This window comes from Xiphophorus maculatus, chromosome 21, assembly GCF_002775205.1.
Source record: "Xiphophorus maculatus strain JP 163 A chromosome 21, X_maculatus-5.0-male, whole genome shotgun sequence".
Classification (NCBI taxonomy): Eukaryota; Metazoa; Chordata; class Actinopteri; order Cyprinodontiformes; family Poeciliidae; genus Xiphophorus; species Xiphophorus maculatus.
Genome location: NC_036463.1, coordinates 7368429 through 7388876, shown reverse-complemented (window position 1 = coordinate 7388876; position 20448 = coordinate 7368429). Strand labels below are relative to the sequence as shown.

The 20448-nt window shown below is 38.0% G+C and overlaps 1 protein-coding gene across 2 annotated transcripts in view; it reads left to right on the top strand.

The window, feature by feature from the left end:
• pou6f2 (POU class 6 homeobox 2) overlaps window positions 1-20448 on the top strand; it is a 91307-nt gene that overhangs the window by 32340 nt on the left and 38519 nt on the right. For both annotated transcript variants that reach the window (XM_023325984.1, XM_014468610.2), the window contains exon 5: window positions 16760-17085. In XM_023325984.1, coding sequence (XP_023181752.1) covers window positions 16760-17085 — 326 coding nt within the window. The remainder of the gene's footprint in view (window positions 1-16759; window positions 17086-20448) is intronic.

Genomic DNA, 20448 nt, shown 5'->3' with positions numbered 1-20448 from the left:
TCTGTCATCTTAACACTGTAAATCCCGGGCCCATCCCTCTTCGATTATCGCTGTTTAATTTGAAGTGTTCTCAAGCAGAATGCATTCCACGTCGTCCTTTAATGATTTAAGTTTGCTGTGGTTGTAGGATGACTCACAGGGGAGAGAGCTGCATTAAATAAATAACAGTGATAAAATGTAGACCTCATACATTTCAAAGCTAATGCAACTAGCGGTGCAATAGGAGCAGCTGCACACAGTCCTGGAGCGGTAATTTGATTGATTTGTTGTGACAGCAGCCAAATAATTGAGAGTGAGAGCTGCTGCTGCAGATGAAGCGCAGGCAGAGGCAGGTTTGCCAGGCAGTCCCAGCAGATACGGCACCCGGCTTCTCATCTCTGCCATTGATATCTGCCAGTGTTTTTATTGTTTGTCTTCAATAAGCAGCTTGGAAACGTGCGGGGTTAGTCGTCGTGACAGATGAAAAGAAGATAAAAAAGTCAGCTAATCAAAACGCACAGAGGAGCATTAAGAGGGTTAGGATCAAAAACTCAAATTTACATGCTGGGATTTACTGTACATGCACCCATGAGCACTTGCACACTCCTGTGAGACTGATCGTTTCCCTCATATGTGTTTTGAAGCAGAGATGTAAGTGAATTTTACCTCCTGGTGTTTACTTGTTGCAGACATGCTAATCATGTGTTGTGCATTCAGGTTGTACATTTGTTATTATACTTTCACACTAAAAAGAAAATGCAAAAGTGAGCCACAGCTTATTTGAATATACAGTATGACTCTATCATGCATTCTCCCACACATGTGTTCCCTGGTACAAAACAATAGCACTGTTTGTCTTAAGCTTCTGACTCTTGACTCATGTTTTGTTTCTGCGGATGGTGGCAGTGTCATTCTGGTGCAGCAATGCCACAGTACAACACGCTTCCAGAGCATAGAAACAAAAGAAACAGAGGAAAAAGAAAGGAGCACTCTCCATGGCACTGTGGAAGACAACAATAATATTGTTAATCAGATGTGGCTGTTTCTGCTGCTCCTCAGCAAACCCTGACATCTGCCCCCACTGGTAAACAGAGAGGGAGGCTTTTTGCAAACCTGCTGCCATAAACACACAATCTACAAGACAGCCTGTGTGCATTACACACTGCCTGTCTGCACTGGGTGTACACAGAAAGCGGTGCATTTATTGCAAAGAGTTTTACTCGAGGAGACAATGAGCCATGTGTATTGCGAGAGTTAGGAGGGTGAAGTTGACAACAATTATAGGAATTATGGAGTGCAATTGTTTGCTTTTTTTCTCTGTTTTCATACCTATAAAAAACATTTCATCCTTTTTTATGTCTTATCACTTTATTATAGTGGTTTAATGAGACATCCAACTCAAGAACGTCAAGTTCACAAGAACGAAAAGATGCAATTTTAATTGTATATGATGTGATATATGAGATATATATCTGTTTCCAACCCAAAAAACAGGGTACGAAATGAACATCAGAAAATGTTTAGTACAAAATGGGGTAATATTTATCTAATTTACATCTGTTTCCCAAAGGAAGACTGTCATATTATAAAACATGCACAACATGCCAAATTACAGTAATGTTAATTCTGTCCCTTTGCTGTTTCGTATCATTTGTAGTTTTGGTCGCTTCTTACTTTTTGCTTTTAGTTCTTGAAAAGTAGCAGTATACCTCAGGATGTATCATATCAACGATATGTCAATTTGTATCCACCTTGCAGATGTTGTCAAAAATTAAATTGACACCAACCAAATTAGACTGTAACCTACAGTCTAATTTTATAGCATATTTCAACGTCTGTAGCACGCAAAACTTGCTGCGGACATCAAGGCAAGCCATTTGAGCATGTAATGTACCATTTATAGTTTCCATTTTAGCAATATATTTTCCTCACAACTTACATTCCTACATGTAGAGGTAAAAACTTTCAACAATTATGTCATATCTACAATTACAATTGTACAAGTGAGAAATAAGTTTTAGATATTTGAAAAGCCTTGATTTGTTCTAGGAAGATAATTTTTGAGAGAGAGGAAATGCTTATTGTGGATAAGAACAATGCCATTCAAGATATATGTGGATCTTTGGTTTAAAGTTTCTCCCTGGCTATTAAATTTTAAAACCGCTTTCCATAGAGGGATACCTTGAAACTGCTAACCATCCACTGCGGGTTGGCATAGATCAGAAATGAAGACGGCAAAGCGAAGCTTTGGAGAGACAGAAATTATATTCTGTGTTTAAATAAGACTCAGCATGAGCTCTTTTTTTAAAACTAAAGAAGCAAGAAGTTATAGAGAACGAAAGTCAGCTTAAATTACTTCTTTTGTTTACTTCTGGTGCTATATAGAAATATAGAAATTACTTGCAATAAACTAGAAGTGGGCCTCCTCCTAATAGGAAAATCGCTATTATAAACAAGCATAAAATCACTAAAACTATTCTACGATTCCTTAATAAAGTTATTTGATAGAATGCATATATTTGCAATGTATCCCTATAACAATCATGCATAATTAATAGTTAATCTTTTCATTATCATGAGCCATTTTATTGTCGAATAGATTTGCCAATGACCAAGTTCCAGCTAATGATAAGTATTGAATTCTGTATTAAAACATACATCGGTGTGTTGTTTTTATGATATTTCGTAGCCTGTAAAGTGCCTCCAGTAAATGGCTTGACCGCTTGACCCCAGAGTTGTTTTGTCAGAATTACATCCCACTTTTTGCTTTCCTCTTCCGGCCGCAGTGTTTCCAAATGATTTGCTTAAGGTCTGCCTCGTTGCTGTGGTGCCATAGAAGCTTTCAGCAACAATCTGTAGTCAAGCATTTTAACTGAGAATTGATTTGTGATTTACATGGTCAGTGAGGGGAAAATGAACTTATGAAATGTTGTAAATGAAATATTAGAACAAGGTGCAGTGGGAGGAGGCAGACAGAGATGGTAATCTTCTGGAACTGGAATTCCTGCTTGGCAGAACTGGGTGACATTTTACATTTATCTGTGTTCTGCATGAGCTGTAATGTTAATGGTAATTTTATGGGACTGAACCGAAATGAAAATGGTGTTATCACCAACTGCTTCAAATGTGAAATTGTGTAAAGGAGCACAGCTGCATCCTTTATTTCCTTTTCCTTGCTAATGTGAGTTATTGCATGATCTGCCATCTGAGGCTGAATGTGTGTATTCAGCTTTTTTTCATCAGCCCATTCTACTTTTAGCACCTTATAACTCTCACAACCCGGTGTTTTGATTTTAGTATAAATGATTTAAAGTATAGATTTGTTTTTAGAACATTTCTCACAATATTTTAACAGTTCTTTCCAATTTTATGTGTAATTATCCGTATGCTTTGATAAGTTAAATTTCAGACTTCAGAACACATTTAAAGAGTAACTGTTGTCATAGATTTTTTTATCTTCTCATGTATGTTGGCGTATTGAAAAATTAATAGATGTAAACATAAGGAAATGCAGATGATTTTGTGGGTCTATATGTGGATGCAGAGGTATTGCAGTGATGATAGCTATAGTGTGTGTATCTTGGGATCAGCAGTGTGGATTTCACAGTGCATAGATGCATTAGGACAGGAATGGTTACTCTTGATGTGACATTTACTCATTTTCACTTCAGTTTGATTAAACAGCTTTAATTCATAAGGTATGTTATTTCAAGGCATGTACACAAAGAAATAAATTTAATCATACCTACATTCCAGTTCATCCTAGTTATCAAACAATCAAATTCAGCTTAATTTCCTAACTGGTTAAAAAAACGTTTTCATTTAAGGAAACTCAGCAGATCTACTACTCAGTCGTCACTGTCTCATTTGTTTTTTTTGCTTTTAGTTATTTGTATACACACACACAGGTTGTAAGACAAAGGGCTGTAAGAAAAAGAATATAAAAGCCCTCATTTGATTAATATTTGCTTATAAAGATGAATTTAAAATTAACTTGTTGGAAGTCAGTATCTGTATTTGTTTTTTATGTAATCAATATATGTCCACTAGCATTTTTAATATTCTCATTTTTAAAATACCAGTATTAAACATTATAATGTAAACCAACATTATGTCAATATGGATCCATAATGGAGTTAATAATACAAGCAAATCCATGTTGCTTTACACTCTAATCAATACTTTCTGCACAGCCCATATGTTTTAATTTTGCTCAATACCTGGTGCGCCTGGTGTTTCCTTTTCCCACTCTCGGTGTACAACATTTATGGATTTTCATAGAATTCATTCTTCTGTGTTTGAAAGACAAAAGAACCAAAGAAAGGCAAAGAACAAACGCTGCAGTGAAGCTGTGGGAGTCTGGGAGGCAGCATGGATCACACAGAGGTCACTTTTAAACACAGCTCTCCAGTTCCCTGTTTGTGAAACCAAAGAGTCTGCGGTGACATTTGTCAGCAGATGGTATGGAACCAAACCCCTCTCCTGTGGGGACGCCTTAGCTGCCGCTAAAAGCCGTCTGTGGTTACTAATTGCTGACCAGAGCCTAATTACCTTAATTAATGGCCGAGGTTTCTAGGGGGCAGGTTTGCGGGGGCTTTTATCAGTATCAGTGCAGCTTAAAAGGTCCCAGAGGAGGCCTGAGGAGTGTGTACGTCCCGTGGGTGCTATTTCTGGACTAACTGCAGACACATCACAGATGGATCCTGTGGCATCAGTACAGGAGAAGGATCTGTTACTTACAGATCAGAAGAAATCCTTACTAAGAAGGAGGAGGGGGGAAAAAACCTTTTCTCTTCTCCCTTCTCCCATCCACAAGGCCGCTTGCTGAATTACTCCAGTGTAATTCGCAGTGATAAAGTAGACTTAGCACCTTTTTCCACAGACTGTGGGGGGTTTTGTTCAGGGAGCTCTCACTGTGAAATTATCCCTGGTGCTTTCATTTGCCAGCTGCAGTGAAATGGTTAAAAGACACAGACCATCCGGTATGAAAATAGGACTGATTCAACAAAATCCCACCAAAAAAAAAAGAAAAAAATCCCCCTCTCCACTTCGCTCTATTTTTTCCTCCACCTCAACCCTCCCCCCGCCCTGTCAGGCACCTTGTCCGCATCCGAAGAAGGGCTTGTAAGTTTCGGGGCGCATACATTTCTTTTGATGATATATTGTCCCGGTGCGGAATTTCATTTACTGCCGCTGCCCCTTGCTGAACCTGTTGCTAGTCAGTGAGCACGATAAGCGTATAAGTAGCACGCCGCTTCATTCATCATACATCGTTCTGGGCTCTCAAATATCTCATATGCGATTCAGGAAGAAACTACTAAACCGGCACAAAAGGATCCCACTAGGATCAGCCGAGGGTCCATTAGACACTGTGTACAAAACACAGCGGGCAGGCTGTTCACACACACGTTCTCTTTGTTGCATCTGCAGAAATTATCCTTCATTTCACGCCGTACATGTTGTTTATGTAGCAGTGGGGGAATTGCGTATCTGAAGTGCAGTGCTCATGTAGTACATAATTCCATTCACATCACATTTGAATGCATGCATTCTGAAATCTGTTTTTCTTTCCCCCCTCAGTCATAGTGGCTCGCTCTGTGTTGTATTAAACAGCATTAATAATCACAAGAGGCTCAGTGTCACTCAGAAGTCTCCACATCACTAAGGCAGACAGTGTTGTGCTGCCGGGCATGTTGTGCTGTGTGAAAGTGCTTACACGCTCCCTCAGACAACCAAAGGGAATAATTAAAGACAGAAGATGGAGGCAGAAGAATGGAAAGCAAATCCCATTGTTTGGGGTTATTTCATCCCACTGAATTTCTTTTTCTCACATTTCTTCCCAAATGCACTGTGAGAGTGCGTGTGCGTCTATGTGTGTGTGGTACATTATCAAAAGCATATGTAAGCGGAGCAGCACAGAACAAAAGGCCTGTGATGTCCCTCTCATACCCACATTGTCTTTTGATTATTCTACAATCATTTTATATATCTGTGCAAGAAGGGAAGGAAGGGAAGCCTTAATAACCCCATAATACTGAACACCACAGCTGCTCAAAAACCACATGCAAGATGTGTTTTAGACTATTTGAAGACAAGCTTGTTCTGTGCACTTTCACAACCCTTTTTTTTTAACTAATGGTGTAATTCTTCAACTCTTCGATATCCAAGTTGCTACAAAAATAATCCACAATGAAATTCAAATTTGAGCTGAACCAGACTATTAGGGCAACTCTACGCCACTCCATTTCTAGCACAGTAAATGTAGCCGCTCAATCTCTCTCAGCTTTTACTGTCAGTCAGAGAGCACTCAGTCATCTCCGTGCATCAGGCTCGCAATATTGATTTTTCCACCCACTGAAACAGCCGCATGAACATAAATTTTGCATGAGGCTTTTACTCGCGGCCTCCGCTTTGGTCTGACGACACATGATGGGACCATGAACACACTGTAATAACCCGGTCTGTCCCGCCAGGCAGACAGGCCGTTTTAAAGAAATAAAACAGGGGAGTCCAACACCTTCTGGACTCTGAAGGACAAAAGCTGAAAGACCCCTCACAGAGTTTCTCAAAATTACAGACTGATGTTGTTGAAGTGGGCTTGGGATGTGAGGAACTAAAAGGCAACTTCTTTTAGTTCACTTCTTTTGTTGATTTAGAATGATAAAGTGCTTTTATCCTGTTTATACCCCAAAAGTTTGGAGGAGATATCTGATTTGTGCAAAAAAGGATTGTAGCTTCATTCATCCATTGATGACATCCATTTATCTTTGCAAGGTCACAGGGTCGATCGGGTGACAGGCCGGGTACACCCCTAGACAGGTCATCAGATTTTCATTGCAACAACATAAAGATGGTTATTAGATGAAGCGTCATTAATCAAAATTTACATCTCACTATAATTACAAGATATGTTAACTTGGCTTATAACCATACGAGTCACAAAAACTAAACATTAATAACATTAAAGGGGGAAAAACACAATCTTTATTAACAGGAGTTTAAAGAAGAAATTAAAAGCAGGAAATGGACCAATAAACATTTGCTCATTTCGGTTCAAGTTTGAACCATTTGTAGTTTTGAGTCATTTATTAAGATTTTTCTATAGCTTAAAATAAAATTAAAAAAATAATAAATTGTGGGAGTTTTTCATTCTTATCCGGACAGTTTAAAACAGTAGAAACATGTTTTATACATTCTTCCTGGAGCAAAATTCTTAAGAAAACCAATCTCCAGTTTGCTTGGGACCCCCAGGAACTTTGTCAGGAAGCCCCAGGAGTTTATGGGCCACACTTTGGAAATCAATATCAGAGCGTAAGCAACACCGAAAGGGCAACATCATCAAGTGCACAGAGATTTTCTTGTATGTGTAACAACTCCGTGGAGAGGATTTGATTCTTTGAAATGCTTCCCCTCGGAGTTGAATTCGACAACACTGCTTGATATTGCCCTGGATCCTGCATCACATCGTGAAAGCATTATCTCTGAATCCCTACCAGTGAGTGGCTTACTCCTCTATCTACATAGATAGATAGGTAGGCTTCTTATTCTGATTTTGCTTTTTATAGACATTACTATAAATTGACATCAACTAATATTTTAAAAACTATCCTTTTATCTATCTAAATGTGTTTATGTTGTGTCAGGGATACTCCAATCAAAGTTTCTTGTCCCTTATAACAATCAGTCATACAATTTCTGGCATTCGTTACGATTAAATATTACATTGCTGTTAATAAAATCAGTGGCGTGTATACACTTGAAGAGTGAGTAGCTTTAAAGGACAGTAAATTACCACAGTAGACCCACAAATATAATAAATGACATTGGTAATAAATCAGTTTTACACTTATTCACTCAACAATTACATTCAGGATGCTGCAGTAGGCTTTTTTGTTAATTTCTTTTCAACAGTGACTTTGTTCCAGTTGGAGTTTTTGCAGGACAGTCTTATTATTCTGCACCAGCATGCTTAACTGGGCTTTTCTAATATAGGAGAGAGCATCACTTAAAATGTTCATAGATTTATAATTTGTTCCTAAGGATATATGTGATTCAACACATACAGCTACAGTTTTAAATCCCTAATTTAATCCTGAAGATTATGTTGTTATGCCGAGAATTTTTCTGTTGATCATTTTCATAGCCTAACGTTAGCATCTCGTTGATAATTTGGCTCTTGATATATGTCAATCCAGTTCCAGCTAACTGTGTGCTGACCTTATTTAAACAAAAATTAGTTCTCCTGACTAATAAGTGTAACAGTTATATCTGAGCTTCCTGAAACTTAATGACTAGAGTTTCAGCTGCTCTTTTTCTTTTTCTCAAATTGATTAAAAAATGTCGACAAGAGAAGCCTTGTCCATACAGAATAACTTGTTCGAGACAAAAAATGATACCACAAGATGAATGAACATGTCAACAAAGATAGCGTGTTAGCTACTGCCAGCGCTAGCACCAAGAACATCACTGAATGCATTTGGCTTATGTGATCCCCAAAACAACAACTGACAAACTGTTTTTGTAAAACTATTCAAAACATGTCGCTAAAACCAAGCACACAGCGTTGACATAAGCAGAAGGCACGATGCCTCTGCTATCAAAACATTGTAAAACAGTCTAAAATAAAGTTTATCATTTTATTGTCATTTTATGTTTTTACAACAAAACCACTTTGTTGATTTTGTCGTTTTGTTGACAAAAGAAACTGAGCATCAACTAAAGGAAGTTTTTTTGGAAAATTCTTCTTGATAATGTTGGAGGTCACAGAGGGACTTGTTCTTGCAGTGCTTCATGTAATAAAGAAGGATTTTCCCCACTGATGTGGCTTCATTTCCAAGAAAAATACCATTTAATCAGGCACTTCGAAGAGGCTCCGGTGCTGATGGATCATGTAATGAATTGTGTGGGTAAATGCACAACAACCGCTGCTCTAGAGCCGCATGCGTCTCTTTAGCGCTGCCATGGTGGCTCCCTGGAGCTTTTCCAAAAATATTTGAAAATGCAAAAAGATGGGGGTGGGAAATATATATTTTTGTTTTAATATGGTTTCTGTTGGAGGACAAACATGATACAATCATTCTTAACGTTTTCCAATGCTATAAAAATGTGTAGAATAAATATAACATTTCAACATTTCCGTCAACAAAGATTTGTGTCATAGTCTGTGATGCACGTTTCTTTCAGCTGGGCGGTGTGCGAGGCAGGTGGCTGTTGTAAACAAACCGGGGGATGTGTGGTGGGCCATGGTTAGCAAAGGGAGAAAGAGGAAAATAGCTGAGGAGAGGTTCTACAATTCTTGGACCGAATCATTTACATTCATTGCCAATGCGGAATAATTACCTGAATGTTTGCTCTGTAGCGAGAAGTTGTCAAATAACAAACAGAGTATCGTACTTTCCGGACTATAAGGTGCTCCTTACTATAAGCCGCACCTACGAATTTTTTGAAAAAATAAAATAATAATAAATAAACAAATAAAACTGGAAACGTAAGCTGCACCGGACTATAAGCCGCATGGTTCAAGTTGTGGGGAAAAAGTAGCGGCTTATAGTCCGAAAAATACGGTAATGTGGAAAAACATTTCCAGGGAAGGTGCTACATTAGCTGCTTTGTCAAGATTAAAGTTGCATCTTACATGCCCGATGTTGAGAAGCTGTCCAGTGATGTCCGTAAACAGAAGTCACATTAAACGGGTAAGAACACAATCCTGTCTTAGGCACATATATTTAGTAACAAAGTGGTTGTTTTTATAAATTGATTAGTGATTTTTGTTAGTATATATTTAGAATGACACTTAGCAATATAATTAGTGATATAACTTAGGTTATATGGGTAAGTGATATAACCTGAGGATGGTTATATCACTTAGCCATATAACCATCCTCAGGTTTGAGGATGGTTGCGTTGGTCAAAAGAGAAGAGGATGCTGCTATGTTTTACCCTTGCACTGACTTGCTTGGCATTTGCACATAAATTAAACACTTAAACTGTATTAACTTAATTTTAGATACTTTATATTTTCAAAAGGCTGCTGTCTTATTTTATCACTGCAGGTTTGCACTCCTTTTGCTGCTCAGATAAGGGGCAAGTTATGCACGTTCCGTTTTGTTGTTTTTTCGATCACACACTTAACGTGATTATTTACAAAGAGCGATCGTTGTTACGCAAACTGCATTTGGGAACAGATTTTTCGAGTTCCAAAAGGAAAAATATCTTTCCCTGTCGATCTTTATAATAAAAATTACATCAAAAATTTGATTTCTTTATTGCATTTATTTAATTTTGTCAATGCAACAAAACATAATGCATTCATATTGTAACGGGAGGTAAACTTAAAGCACCACTGTATAACAGAATAGTCACGTGGTGCGTCATTCTTTCCAGGACTCACAAACTAAAAATGGTTTATTATCAGAATTGGTTAGCTGGATGTCTATGACCTTATTTAGCAGTTCCACAGCAAACACCATGAGCTCAAAAATGTAATAGGGAATAGAGAAAACTACGAACTGAATATAAAGATGTTTAGACAACAGCGGGAGAGACTATATTCAACTTTTATACACTCTAGAGACTCATAGTACACAATAAAATGCATTTAAGGACTAAAAAAAGTGGATTTTGCATTATCTGACCTTTATAAAGGCAAGGAAAGCAATAGAATAAAACATTTTGTTGTCCCTACTGGGAAATTTTCCTCCCTCAGTGAGTGAGCAAATGACTTGGCCATAAACATTGCAACAATTAGATTTGTTAGATCAACAAAATAAAATGCCTGGCCTATAATATTGCTTTGCAAGTCATGGACAGGAAAACGGAGTGTAGTTTTTATTTTGGTCTTGAGAATTAAGTATCCATCATTTAAAAATGCTTTGATTTATCAAGACACCTTTACTTAATACATTTTTTTCCAGTCTGATTACAGTAAAATGTTTGTGAATTTTATAAAGGACAAAGAAATCTGATTATTTTTTATATTAAATATAGTGGACCTCTGTACTAAAAGTTAACACTGAACAAAAACACATGAGTGCAGAAGCATTTTTTTCTCTCTCATTAGTGTGCCACTGCTCTGGTCTAGTCCACAGAGTAAAAAATGACCTTCCTTTGACCAACTTCATAATTACCAGATCTCATAGAGTCTAAATCTCCTTATCTCCAGTGGAGTAATTATCAGTGTGACTCACTGAAAAGGCAATTGAGACACAGCTTTATGGACTCCTCAGCAGAACGTGAGGTAGAGCAGTAATGGGGAGCTTGTTTGTCCTTACTTACCTTTTTCATTAGAGAATGACAGGCATGTTTAGACCTGAGCAGTTCCTAAAAATACAGGATGGGTCACTCAATGCAATCCCAACTAGTCCTCAAACGCTTGACTACAGCCTGATAGCCTCTTAATGTACATGGCTCTTATTTTTTTATTGTTCTAGGTTGAGTTCTTCCATTCAAACAAGGCACTTTAAAAACATTTTTCCACTCCTGTTTAAGTTAATATTCCTGCTGAAAGCAAGCGATGCAGAGTTGCTCTCAATAATATAGCCTTTATGTGAAGTAAACATTCGTGCATATGTATACCATAACAATCTAGAGACTTTATTAATTCCCATGAACCTAATATATTCGTTACAAGGTCTGTAAGCTGTGCTTTCATTTTTTATGCCCAGATAGCTTGAATTCCTTCAACATGAGAAAACTGTTTCTGTCCTTTTCTGACTCTTTGTCATATAACATGGAATGTTTGCTATTTGACGAAATAAAAGTCAGTCAAAGTCTTTTTTGTGCAGATGTAATTAATATGACATTGCAGTCACTCTTCATGCTGCAGTGGTCGAGGTCTTCCAAGGACTACACGATGTTAATCAAGAAGACTTTTCCCTTTAGAAAGATTATATATTAAACTGTTTGCTGCTTGTATATTTCAACTTCGAAACAAATGATCAGAAAAGCGCTTTAGGATAATTAGCATTTCTAAAGGGACCATAAATGTGACCTTTAATACTTTTCTTTAATATGACCTGATATGATAGGGTCAAATAATAATCTTGAATAACCTTGACGTTGTCAAAGATTCATAATGTTTAAGTGCAGTGAAAATACTACAACAGGTCAACTGTTAACTACTGATTATCTTAAAAATAGCTTATACTTCAGAACTTCCTATTGGTGCTAAGCTAAATGGCTGTTTCACAGTTTTAATGAGTTGGAGCCACATTTTTGAAGGGTTGAGAAAATTCTCCAATGAGCGGTGGTTCCTTACCAAATAGTAGGTCGCCTTTAATTATTGTGTTTAAGTGCAAAGTTGAAGAACACACAGTTTACTTGGACATCATTTTAAAAGTAGTTGCATATTCAAAGATCCTGAATTCAAACCCACTTACCATCAAGTTATAACTAACTGAGGATAGTTGTGAACAGAGATGTAATGCACTGTAAGGGGAACAAAGAGCCGGGTGTGAATGAACCCCAGAGACTAAAGCGCTGTACCAGGATGGTTGGCAGGGATACTGAGATAGTGCTTGTAATGAGAGAGCCCCCCTCTCCACCAGCTCACTTCTCAACCACACAGAAAACAAAAATAGCATTTTGTCTGACGAACGAGCCAGCTTTGACCTAGCCTTACCACCTCTGACAATCAGTCTCTTTCGTCCTACAGCACTTCAGAACCCGGGGCCAGGACAGTCAAAGATAACAGTTGATTTCTTCTGTGGCACTACAGGAAAAAAAAAAAAAGAGCGATGGCTGACAGTTCTTCAAAGCAGCAAGGTTGGAGGCCTTACACTTCTGTCTCAGCTGATTGTTGTTAAATATTTAAATGGAGCACAAAAAGCCACAGTTCAGGTTGTATCTGATCACGAAGCAGAGCGATCTCACCCTTTCCTCATTACGAGCATTAAATATGGCAAGTAGTGACAACAGCGAAAGAGAATCCCTTGCTCCACCACCACCTCAGGCATGGTGACTAAGTGGGAGCGCCACTCGCGGTGCAGCACACGACTGCTGGTGAATATGAAACGCAACAAAGAGGCAGTGGGAGATATAATGAGCACTATAGGAACACAGCACCCTCTTGGCCTCTCTCCATTATAAGCGCAGCTCCAACTCTCATCCTCAGCTCTGTGTCTGCTGGAGGAAGAAGCACAAACAATTAGCTGAGACAAGCCGTTTGGATTATGTGCTCAAGCAGAGCAATCGGATGGACGCGGTTAAAAGAATGAGCTTCAGAATGCCAGTTGGCCAGTTAGGAAGGAGCGGAGGGTCAGTGGTCCTGACAGTCTTAACAAGATGACAGAATTTATAAAGCACTGCTGTTAAAGAATATAGTTACCTGCAGTGTAGCCCTGATAATAAGGCCACATGGGGCTTCTTCCATATTCCCTCTGTATTTGTTTTCTTTTGCTTCATATTCTTTTGTTGTGCCTCTTGTTCCTCGGCGTAATGGTTGGTGCCGCAGGAAATTCTTCAATCGTCTTTGATCTTCGTCTGGTTTCAATAATTTTCTGACAGAGATCTCATTTTGCCCCCCTTTTGTTTTTCTCCATCTTTGTTCTCTTTCACTCTATCTTTAAATGGAGGTCTCAACATTTTGTCGTTGCGAAGTTGCAAAGGAAGAGAGCGGGTCCTGTCAGAGGCTCGGCACTCGCAAGACAACTCGCCCCAACATTTCAAGCGAGAATTGGACTCTTGCTGTTCGCACGGTTGATATATAATTCATGGTGGGGGTGTGAGAGAGGTGTCAATGTGTCAGGAGGTAGAAGAAATATAAAAGTGCGCTGTTTACTGGCCAAGAGATGCCAGCTTCCTTCAGCTGAGCTTCTGCAGAGTGAGGAGAGATCTGATCTTCATCAAATGTTCATCCACGCCTGTCCTGAAGTAGAAGTGACCCCACTAATCAAAGACATGTCTGCTCTGATGTTTTATTCATCTTTTATGAGACAAGCTTACTTAAATTATTTAAGTGCATTGATTCTGTATGTATGCAATCTTGACTATGCACTGTCAAGGCTGCATTTATCAATAGATGTTAAGAAGCGCTCTTCAGAGCTATTGTTTCTTGCTCCATCTTTATTTTAAACTGCAAGACCTAGTTCTGATTGTTCGCTGTGTTTTTATGAATCTTTGTTTGAAGGAACGTTTTGATAATCATAAAAGCTCTACTTTTCATTCAATCAAGGTTTCTACACTGAGTTTTTTTTTTTTTTTTTTTTTTTGTAAATTTGAATGTGAGGAATTTGCTGGTAAAGAAAGATAAACTCCACTAATAGAGGTCACAACATTTTATTGATTAGTTTTCAAGACAAGGTCATACATTGTTCTATTTTGTTATTTTGGCTTCATTGTTTTACTGGGATAGTTTGAATCCTTTCTATCTTGTAGTTTCTATGAAAACCAAACCTCATCTTTTTATACTCATAGATATTTTACTTTTTTGCTTAAATGTCCATTAATATGAATAATAGTTATAGCAGAGGAGATTCAAGGTTTGTTGGAGGGTTTCTGGTGAACTGAATGTAATTTCAGTGGTAATATTGAGAAATATCAGATAACAGAGATAAGATTTGCTCTTATCCAAGTTTTTATTTTCCAAAAATCTTCATTCAGTCATTTGTTCAATCCATCATACAGAAAACTTCAGAGAGCTAAAGGTTCAAAAACTGAGTCAATGTTTTGAAGAGAGACTTTCAAAAATGGTTTGAAGGTCATCTCGGATGTTTGTAATGGTTATAGTTTCAGATCTAAAACCTTCAGTAGATCTGTGTTTGCTTGCTTATTTTAGTATCAACTATATTAATGCGATACATAAAGATATTGGTATCATTCCCTATGAAAGAGGAAAGAAGAAGTGGTCTTACCTTCAGTCATCTGTTAAGCTTGATTAACCCTCTATGGCATGGCGTTGCCCTCAGGCAACAAACCACATAGCTGTACCTCACATTGCTCCTTTATTTTATTTTTTGGGGGGCATGATTTTTGACATATTTTTGTCCAAAAAATAGTTCTTTTATGAATATAGTTTTTGTTTGATTTGTATTTCATTTCTCATAATCAGTGTAGACAATCTTGGTGTTCTAGACCAATGTTACCCTGAGGCAACAAACCCAAATCTGGTTCCAGGAGGTGTCAGAGTCCGATTTTATGATTGACATGTAATTAGGGACCACCAAGCTCCCAAAGAATGCAGGAAAATATTTCTTCCCCACAAAAATAAAAAGTCATGCCATAGAGGGTTAAGAAAATCGCAGTCGATATTATTGCAGTTTTTAGTAGTAGTGTTGCAATCTTATATTTTGTTCCCAATTTTAAATGCGGCTCTCTACAATTTTCTTATGATTTTAGAAATCCAGAGAATGGAGAAGAAAATTATCTAAACTTTTTTGTACGCCAGGTGTTATGTACCTCATTACAAACACACTTATGTTTCTTTTTGGCTAAAATTAAACATTAATGAATGTTTGTGCAGGAAAATACACTGTTGTGATATTTTCTTTTTCTACATTTCAATGTTCCCACCACACTTTCTGAGCTTTAGCATCTCAGCCACAAAACATTTACATCAGGTGTGGGCATCAAGGGTAATGAAAAATCTGTTCAAGAGGCCAAAAAGGAAATTGGCATATGGAATTTGTATTCAGAAAATATAATGCAGCCGATAAAATAAAATCATACCTACATTCATAAAATAAAATCTCAGTTATCACAGCAGTTGCCACTGCTGTGATAACTGAGATTTGAGACATTGTACAGTTCTGCTTTTGTCTTAAATGCATATTTATATTTCGAACCTGATAAATATTTTAAAATATTTCACAGCTGTTCAAAACTCTTCTTATGTTTGTATATTCATTACATTCAGTAAAAGGCATATTAGATTGTGTGCATGTGATGAGAGAATCTTAATATTAGTCATTTGACTTGACTTGGTAAATACTTGAATATCTCTCCCTCGACTTGGTAGTTACATTGGAGTATCTGTAATAAATTAGAAAATTAGCTTTACAGGATCAGGATCATCTCACCGTTTATATTCCAAGAACTTTCAGGTTCTCTGCCATTTTCTGGATACTTCTGGATTCTTTGAGCTGAGCTGTTTGGGTACAGCCAATGGCGTGTCAAGTCACATTTTGACAAGACATTTACTTTAGAATATTTTAGATATGCTAGACAAAAAATATATATTATTAGGTGAACATTCTGCACAAAATGTGCACAAAATTTGCTCCAGAACTGAACACACGGGTTAACCGTGTTTTGGAAACCACTTCAAAATGTAAAGCACTGAAGTGAGTAAGTTAGTTTTTTACTGGAACGCTATTATTGGATCCAATTAGTTAATGGGTTTATTTCTGAACTCTCTGTGAAAAGATGGATGTCTCTTTCTTATGAGGTTTTAAGCCATTAAACCAAAGATTGTGTCATTCTCCATATAACAATGATGACTTTTGGCTCCAGAGAGAGCAGTTATATCAGTCAGGCTGAAGGGCTTTGTCCTCTAACTTGCTAAATTAAATTCACTCTCTCTCTCATGCAGGCTAAAAACCCTGGAGGACCTTGTTGTGGCTCCACGCAATTTACATGTGTCTCTCACTGTTCACCTTTTGTCACCCACACCTCCACATCTTTCTGAGGTGTCGGAATATTCCTCAAATAATGAGGTCTTCCTTTTTATGTGCTAAAACACTTGTTTTCAGGTTGTCAGTGTACCACCTTATTTGAGTTTGTTGTGCTGTATGCGTGAAAGTTGAGATCTGACGCACAAATCAACCCACTGTCCTTTCATCAACAGCTACCTCATCACTGAACTCCCAGCTCCAGCACCTGCAGCAGCTCCAGCAGATGCAGCAGCATCACCACCAGCAGCAGCAGCAACAACAACAACAGCAGCAGCAGCAGCAGCACCATCATCACCAACAGACCCACTCCCACACCCAGAACCAGCTGCCAACCCAGCATCACATGACCCCACCCATCCAGCAGCACACCTCTGTACCATCTCCAGGTTCCACCTGCTCCTCCACCTCTGGACACCCGCAGCAGTCCCCGCCACACCGGCCGAACCAGTCGCCGGCTCGCAGCCTTCCCTCCCCCGTCACTCCGCCCATACCGCTGCCGGTGAGTCCTCATCCACTCATAGCTTGTGATTAACAGGAATCTGGCGTCACACTGTTTATGAGATTGGTCATGATGTGCAGAAATCAGCTGTTTGTTTGCATTTCTAAACTTTAGATGTGAATTATGTTGTGAAATCGTTTACATAAACTAATAAAACAACATTGCCTGGTAATTTTCTGGCAGTAAAATCAGCCAGCCACAATCAACTTTTAACGGCATTGTTTCATTATTTAAATACAACTTGTAGCTTTGCTGTTATCAAAGCTACAAAGAACCCAGGTACTTTCTTTGATGCTTAGAACAAAACTAGGCATGTTTCAGGTTTCCTACAAAATCTAGAATTTATGTTTTATATTTTCTAGCTATTAATGATTACAGAAGTAACTCTAAATATATCCGAATTTCTATGAAGAAAATGCTCAAAGAAATTGAGTGCTTTTCAGTTGAGAGATGTTTCAAAAAATTATCATTGCAGTCACTGAAGAAACCTCTGATACCTTTTTGTTTTAGCTGAGTGTTTTTAATTTGCCACAACACCAGGGAGCAGTGCAGACTCAATAGACATGACTAGTTTTAAAATGTACTGCAGTTTTGTGTATATGATTTCTAAAACTGCATTATGGACTGGACGCAATAATTTGTTGAAATAATAACAATCTAATTGAAACCCTAACAATCTATGGGGTTTTCACAATTTCACCAATTTCTATAACGCTTACAATTAAAAGGACTATGTTGGTTTCCTGTCTGTCTCATGCTCTGCTTCCCAAATACTTGTCCGTGCTGCACAGAAAGCAGCTGAAATGCTAGTCAGTCACCCATATGATGTTCAAAGTAACGTGTTATGTCAGTGAAACAGGAGAGCAACTTATTCTGCAAGTTTTGTAAAAAACACGATCGATTGGATAGCACTGACAAGTAAATGCTACTGTTTGAATTATCAAGAAGTTCTATCAAAACAGAGAGGAAACATGCTAACATTAGCCTAACTAGTCTCTCTAGGATTTCCTGATTGTTTTTGTGATTTTTTTTTTTTTTGCATTCAAAGTTATTGATTTTTTTAATGCTACTTTAGAGATATTTTAATATATTTTTTCCTCATTAAACTCCTTCTGAAATTTAACTGACAGATTGGAGACACAAAAATTTTTATTCTTTAAATAAGTTTGTATTAAATAACTAATAGCTTGATTTTGACACTCGTCATATCAATAATAGACCATAACTTGACATCCAGTAAAACTGAGGCAGTAAGAAATACAAATACAACACTAAACCCAATATTTTTGACAACTTTTGCATGAGATTTGCAATACACTCAGAATTTATGCATTAGCTTGAAAAAATGGAAGGATCTGTTGATTTTGTGTGAATTTCCACAATCACGGAATTGATTCAAAGACGGAAGCAACTGCCTAGTGTATTGCAAGCTGCATACAGCAAAATGTTGTCATTAGGAATAAGACAAGAGATTTTACTGTATGTGCTAAGTTACATCATGTTGAAACAAAAAGCTGCCCCATAAAAACGCCTGTCACTGTCAAGAAAACATACTGGTTAATGTACTACGTGATTTTATTACACTTTACGTCTTCTGAGTTTTCAATTAGCTTTAATGTTGTATCAGATTTTGGTATTGACAGATGTCTACTTTTAAATGACTCGGATCAGTTTCAGGAAACACAATCCTGATCAGGGCATCTCCATTAGACTAAAGGCAAATATGGACACAGTGACATGGGACATCGCTTTCTTTTAGTGACATTTAACCACAAACATGTTGGTTGTAGAGGATAAGTCGGGATAAACTTAAAGTAACCACTTTATGTGAGTTATGTTATTGAATAACAAGAATTAAAGGAGAGAATTACTGTTTTTTACATAGTTTTTTTTTTGTGATAGATGCAAGCTTTTTAGAAGTTCTCCAGTAAATATCTGATGATAAACATATAAAGAATGTGGATTTTAGACACATTGATTAAATATTTAGAAATTTGTGTTTTTATTTTTCTGTGATGACTGACCTGTGCAGCGTGCAGCCTGACTTTTTCCTCAGAGCTGCTGCAGATTGGCAGCAGTAAATTAAATATTTCTCTATTAAATAAATAATTTTATACAGACAAGTGATTTTTATTCAAAGGAAACTTTCCTCTAAAACTGAAATGAGCATCTGAATACCATCATTGTCAGTGTTTCAATTTTGTCAAGTAATAAACACAACTCTTTGCTCCCCACTAGTTATTTATTAAGTGCCTGTTAAAGTGGAGAGTGGTAGCTTCTCTGAGTGTTTTTATGGATCTAGTAGACGATGCATGTTAATCCACTTGAGAATATTGAACTTTACAATCAAAGATGCACGTATTTATGTTGCTGTTCCTCACGTAATCAATCTTTAGGCCTAATCCATCCTTTAATTTTTGCTGCTCTTCCTTCTCAGCCTCCTTTTTAGTCACTTTGTCTGTCCATCCATCTCTGCCCTGCTGTGCGTCTGCCTGTCACTGTGTGACCATAATAACCTATTTTATATCCCTGTGGTTTCATTTCTGGTGGAAACTGGCCAGGGTCGCCTTTCCGTCCCCGGTCACATTCATCAGCGTCAGACCCTTATTGGGTTGTGGTGCGAGCTTCTTTATGGCCGGGATGAGTTGGGCTATTTGTTTCCCCTTGCAGCCCTCTCCGGCCCTGTCACGGCCTGGTGAGACTCAGCAGGAAAAACAGCCTCTGGATTTAATGGGCTCCAAAGGCTAGCCGCTACATCGCGCTAAACGCACCATCCAGTCTGAGTGACCAAAATAACAGATTAGCGCATTCAAACTGCGATGGAACAAGCACAAAGCCATAAAAAGCAGATAGTCCACCAGCTGCGCCTAAGTTTTAGATGTGCTTGGAATCCACCTGAGGAAGTTTTGCCTGACACGCTTTGCCTTTTAGAGATTGTTTTCTTTTAAAAGCAACATTGTGGGTGATTATGATGACTGAGGACAGACCTTCCTTTAGGGGGCGAAGAGGCCACATCAGGTGTCATTAAGATATTGCCTCATCAAATAGGATTATGGAGTGTGTTTGTGTATGGGAGAGGCAGAATTGTCATAAAAGGCTTAGTTTCTCAGGGTCATTGCTATGATTGCCAAAGAGAGTGTCACCCAGCGAGAGGCTCGCTGAAGGACAGGCCGTGGCCTCAGGACACTTTCAAAGCTGCAGTGAAATTTAACCTGCAGCCCCACCTCCCGATGACATTTAGGTCAATGAGTGGAAACTCAGAGTAGAGGCTTAGTCCTACAAAGGGAGTCTACTAAAGACTTTTTGTTGTTGATTAAATTATCGACTAATTCATTGATCTAAGCTATTAATTTTAATCCAAAA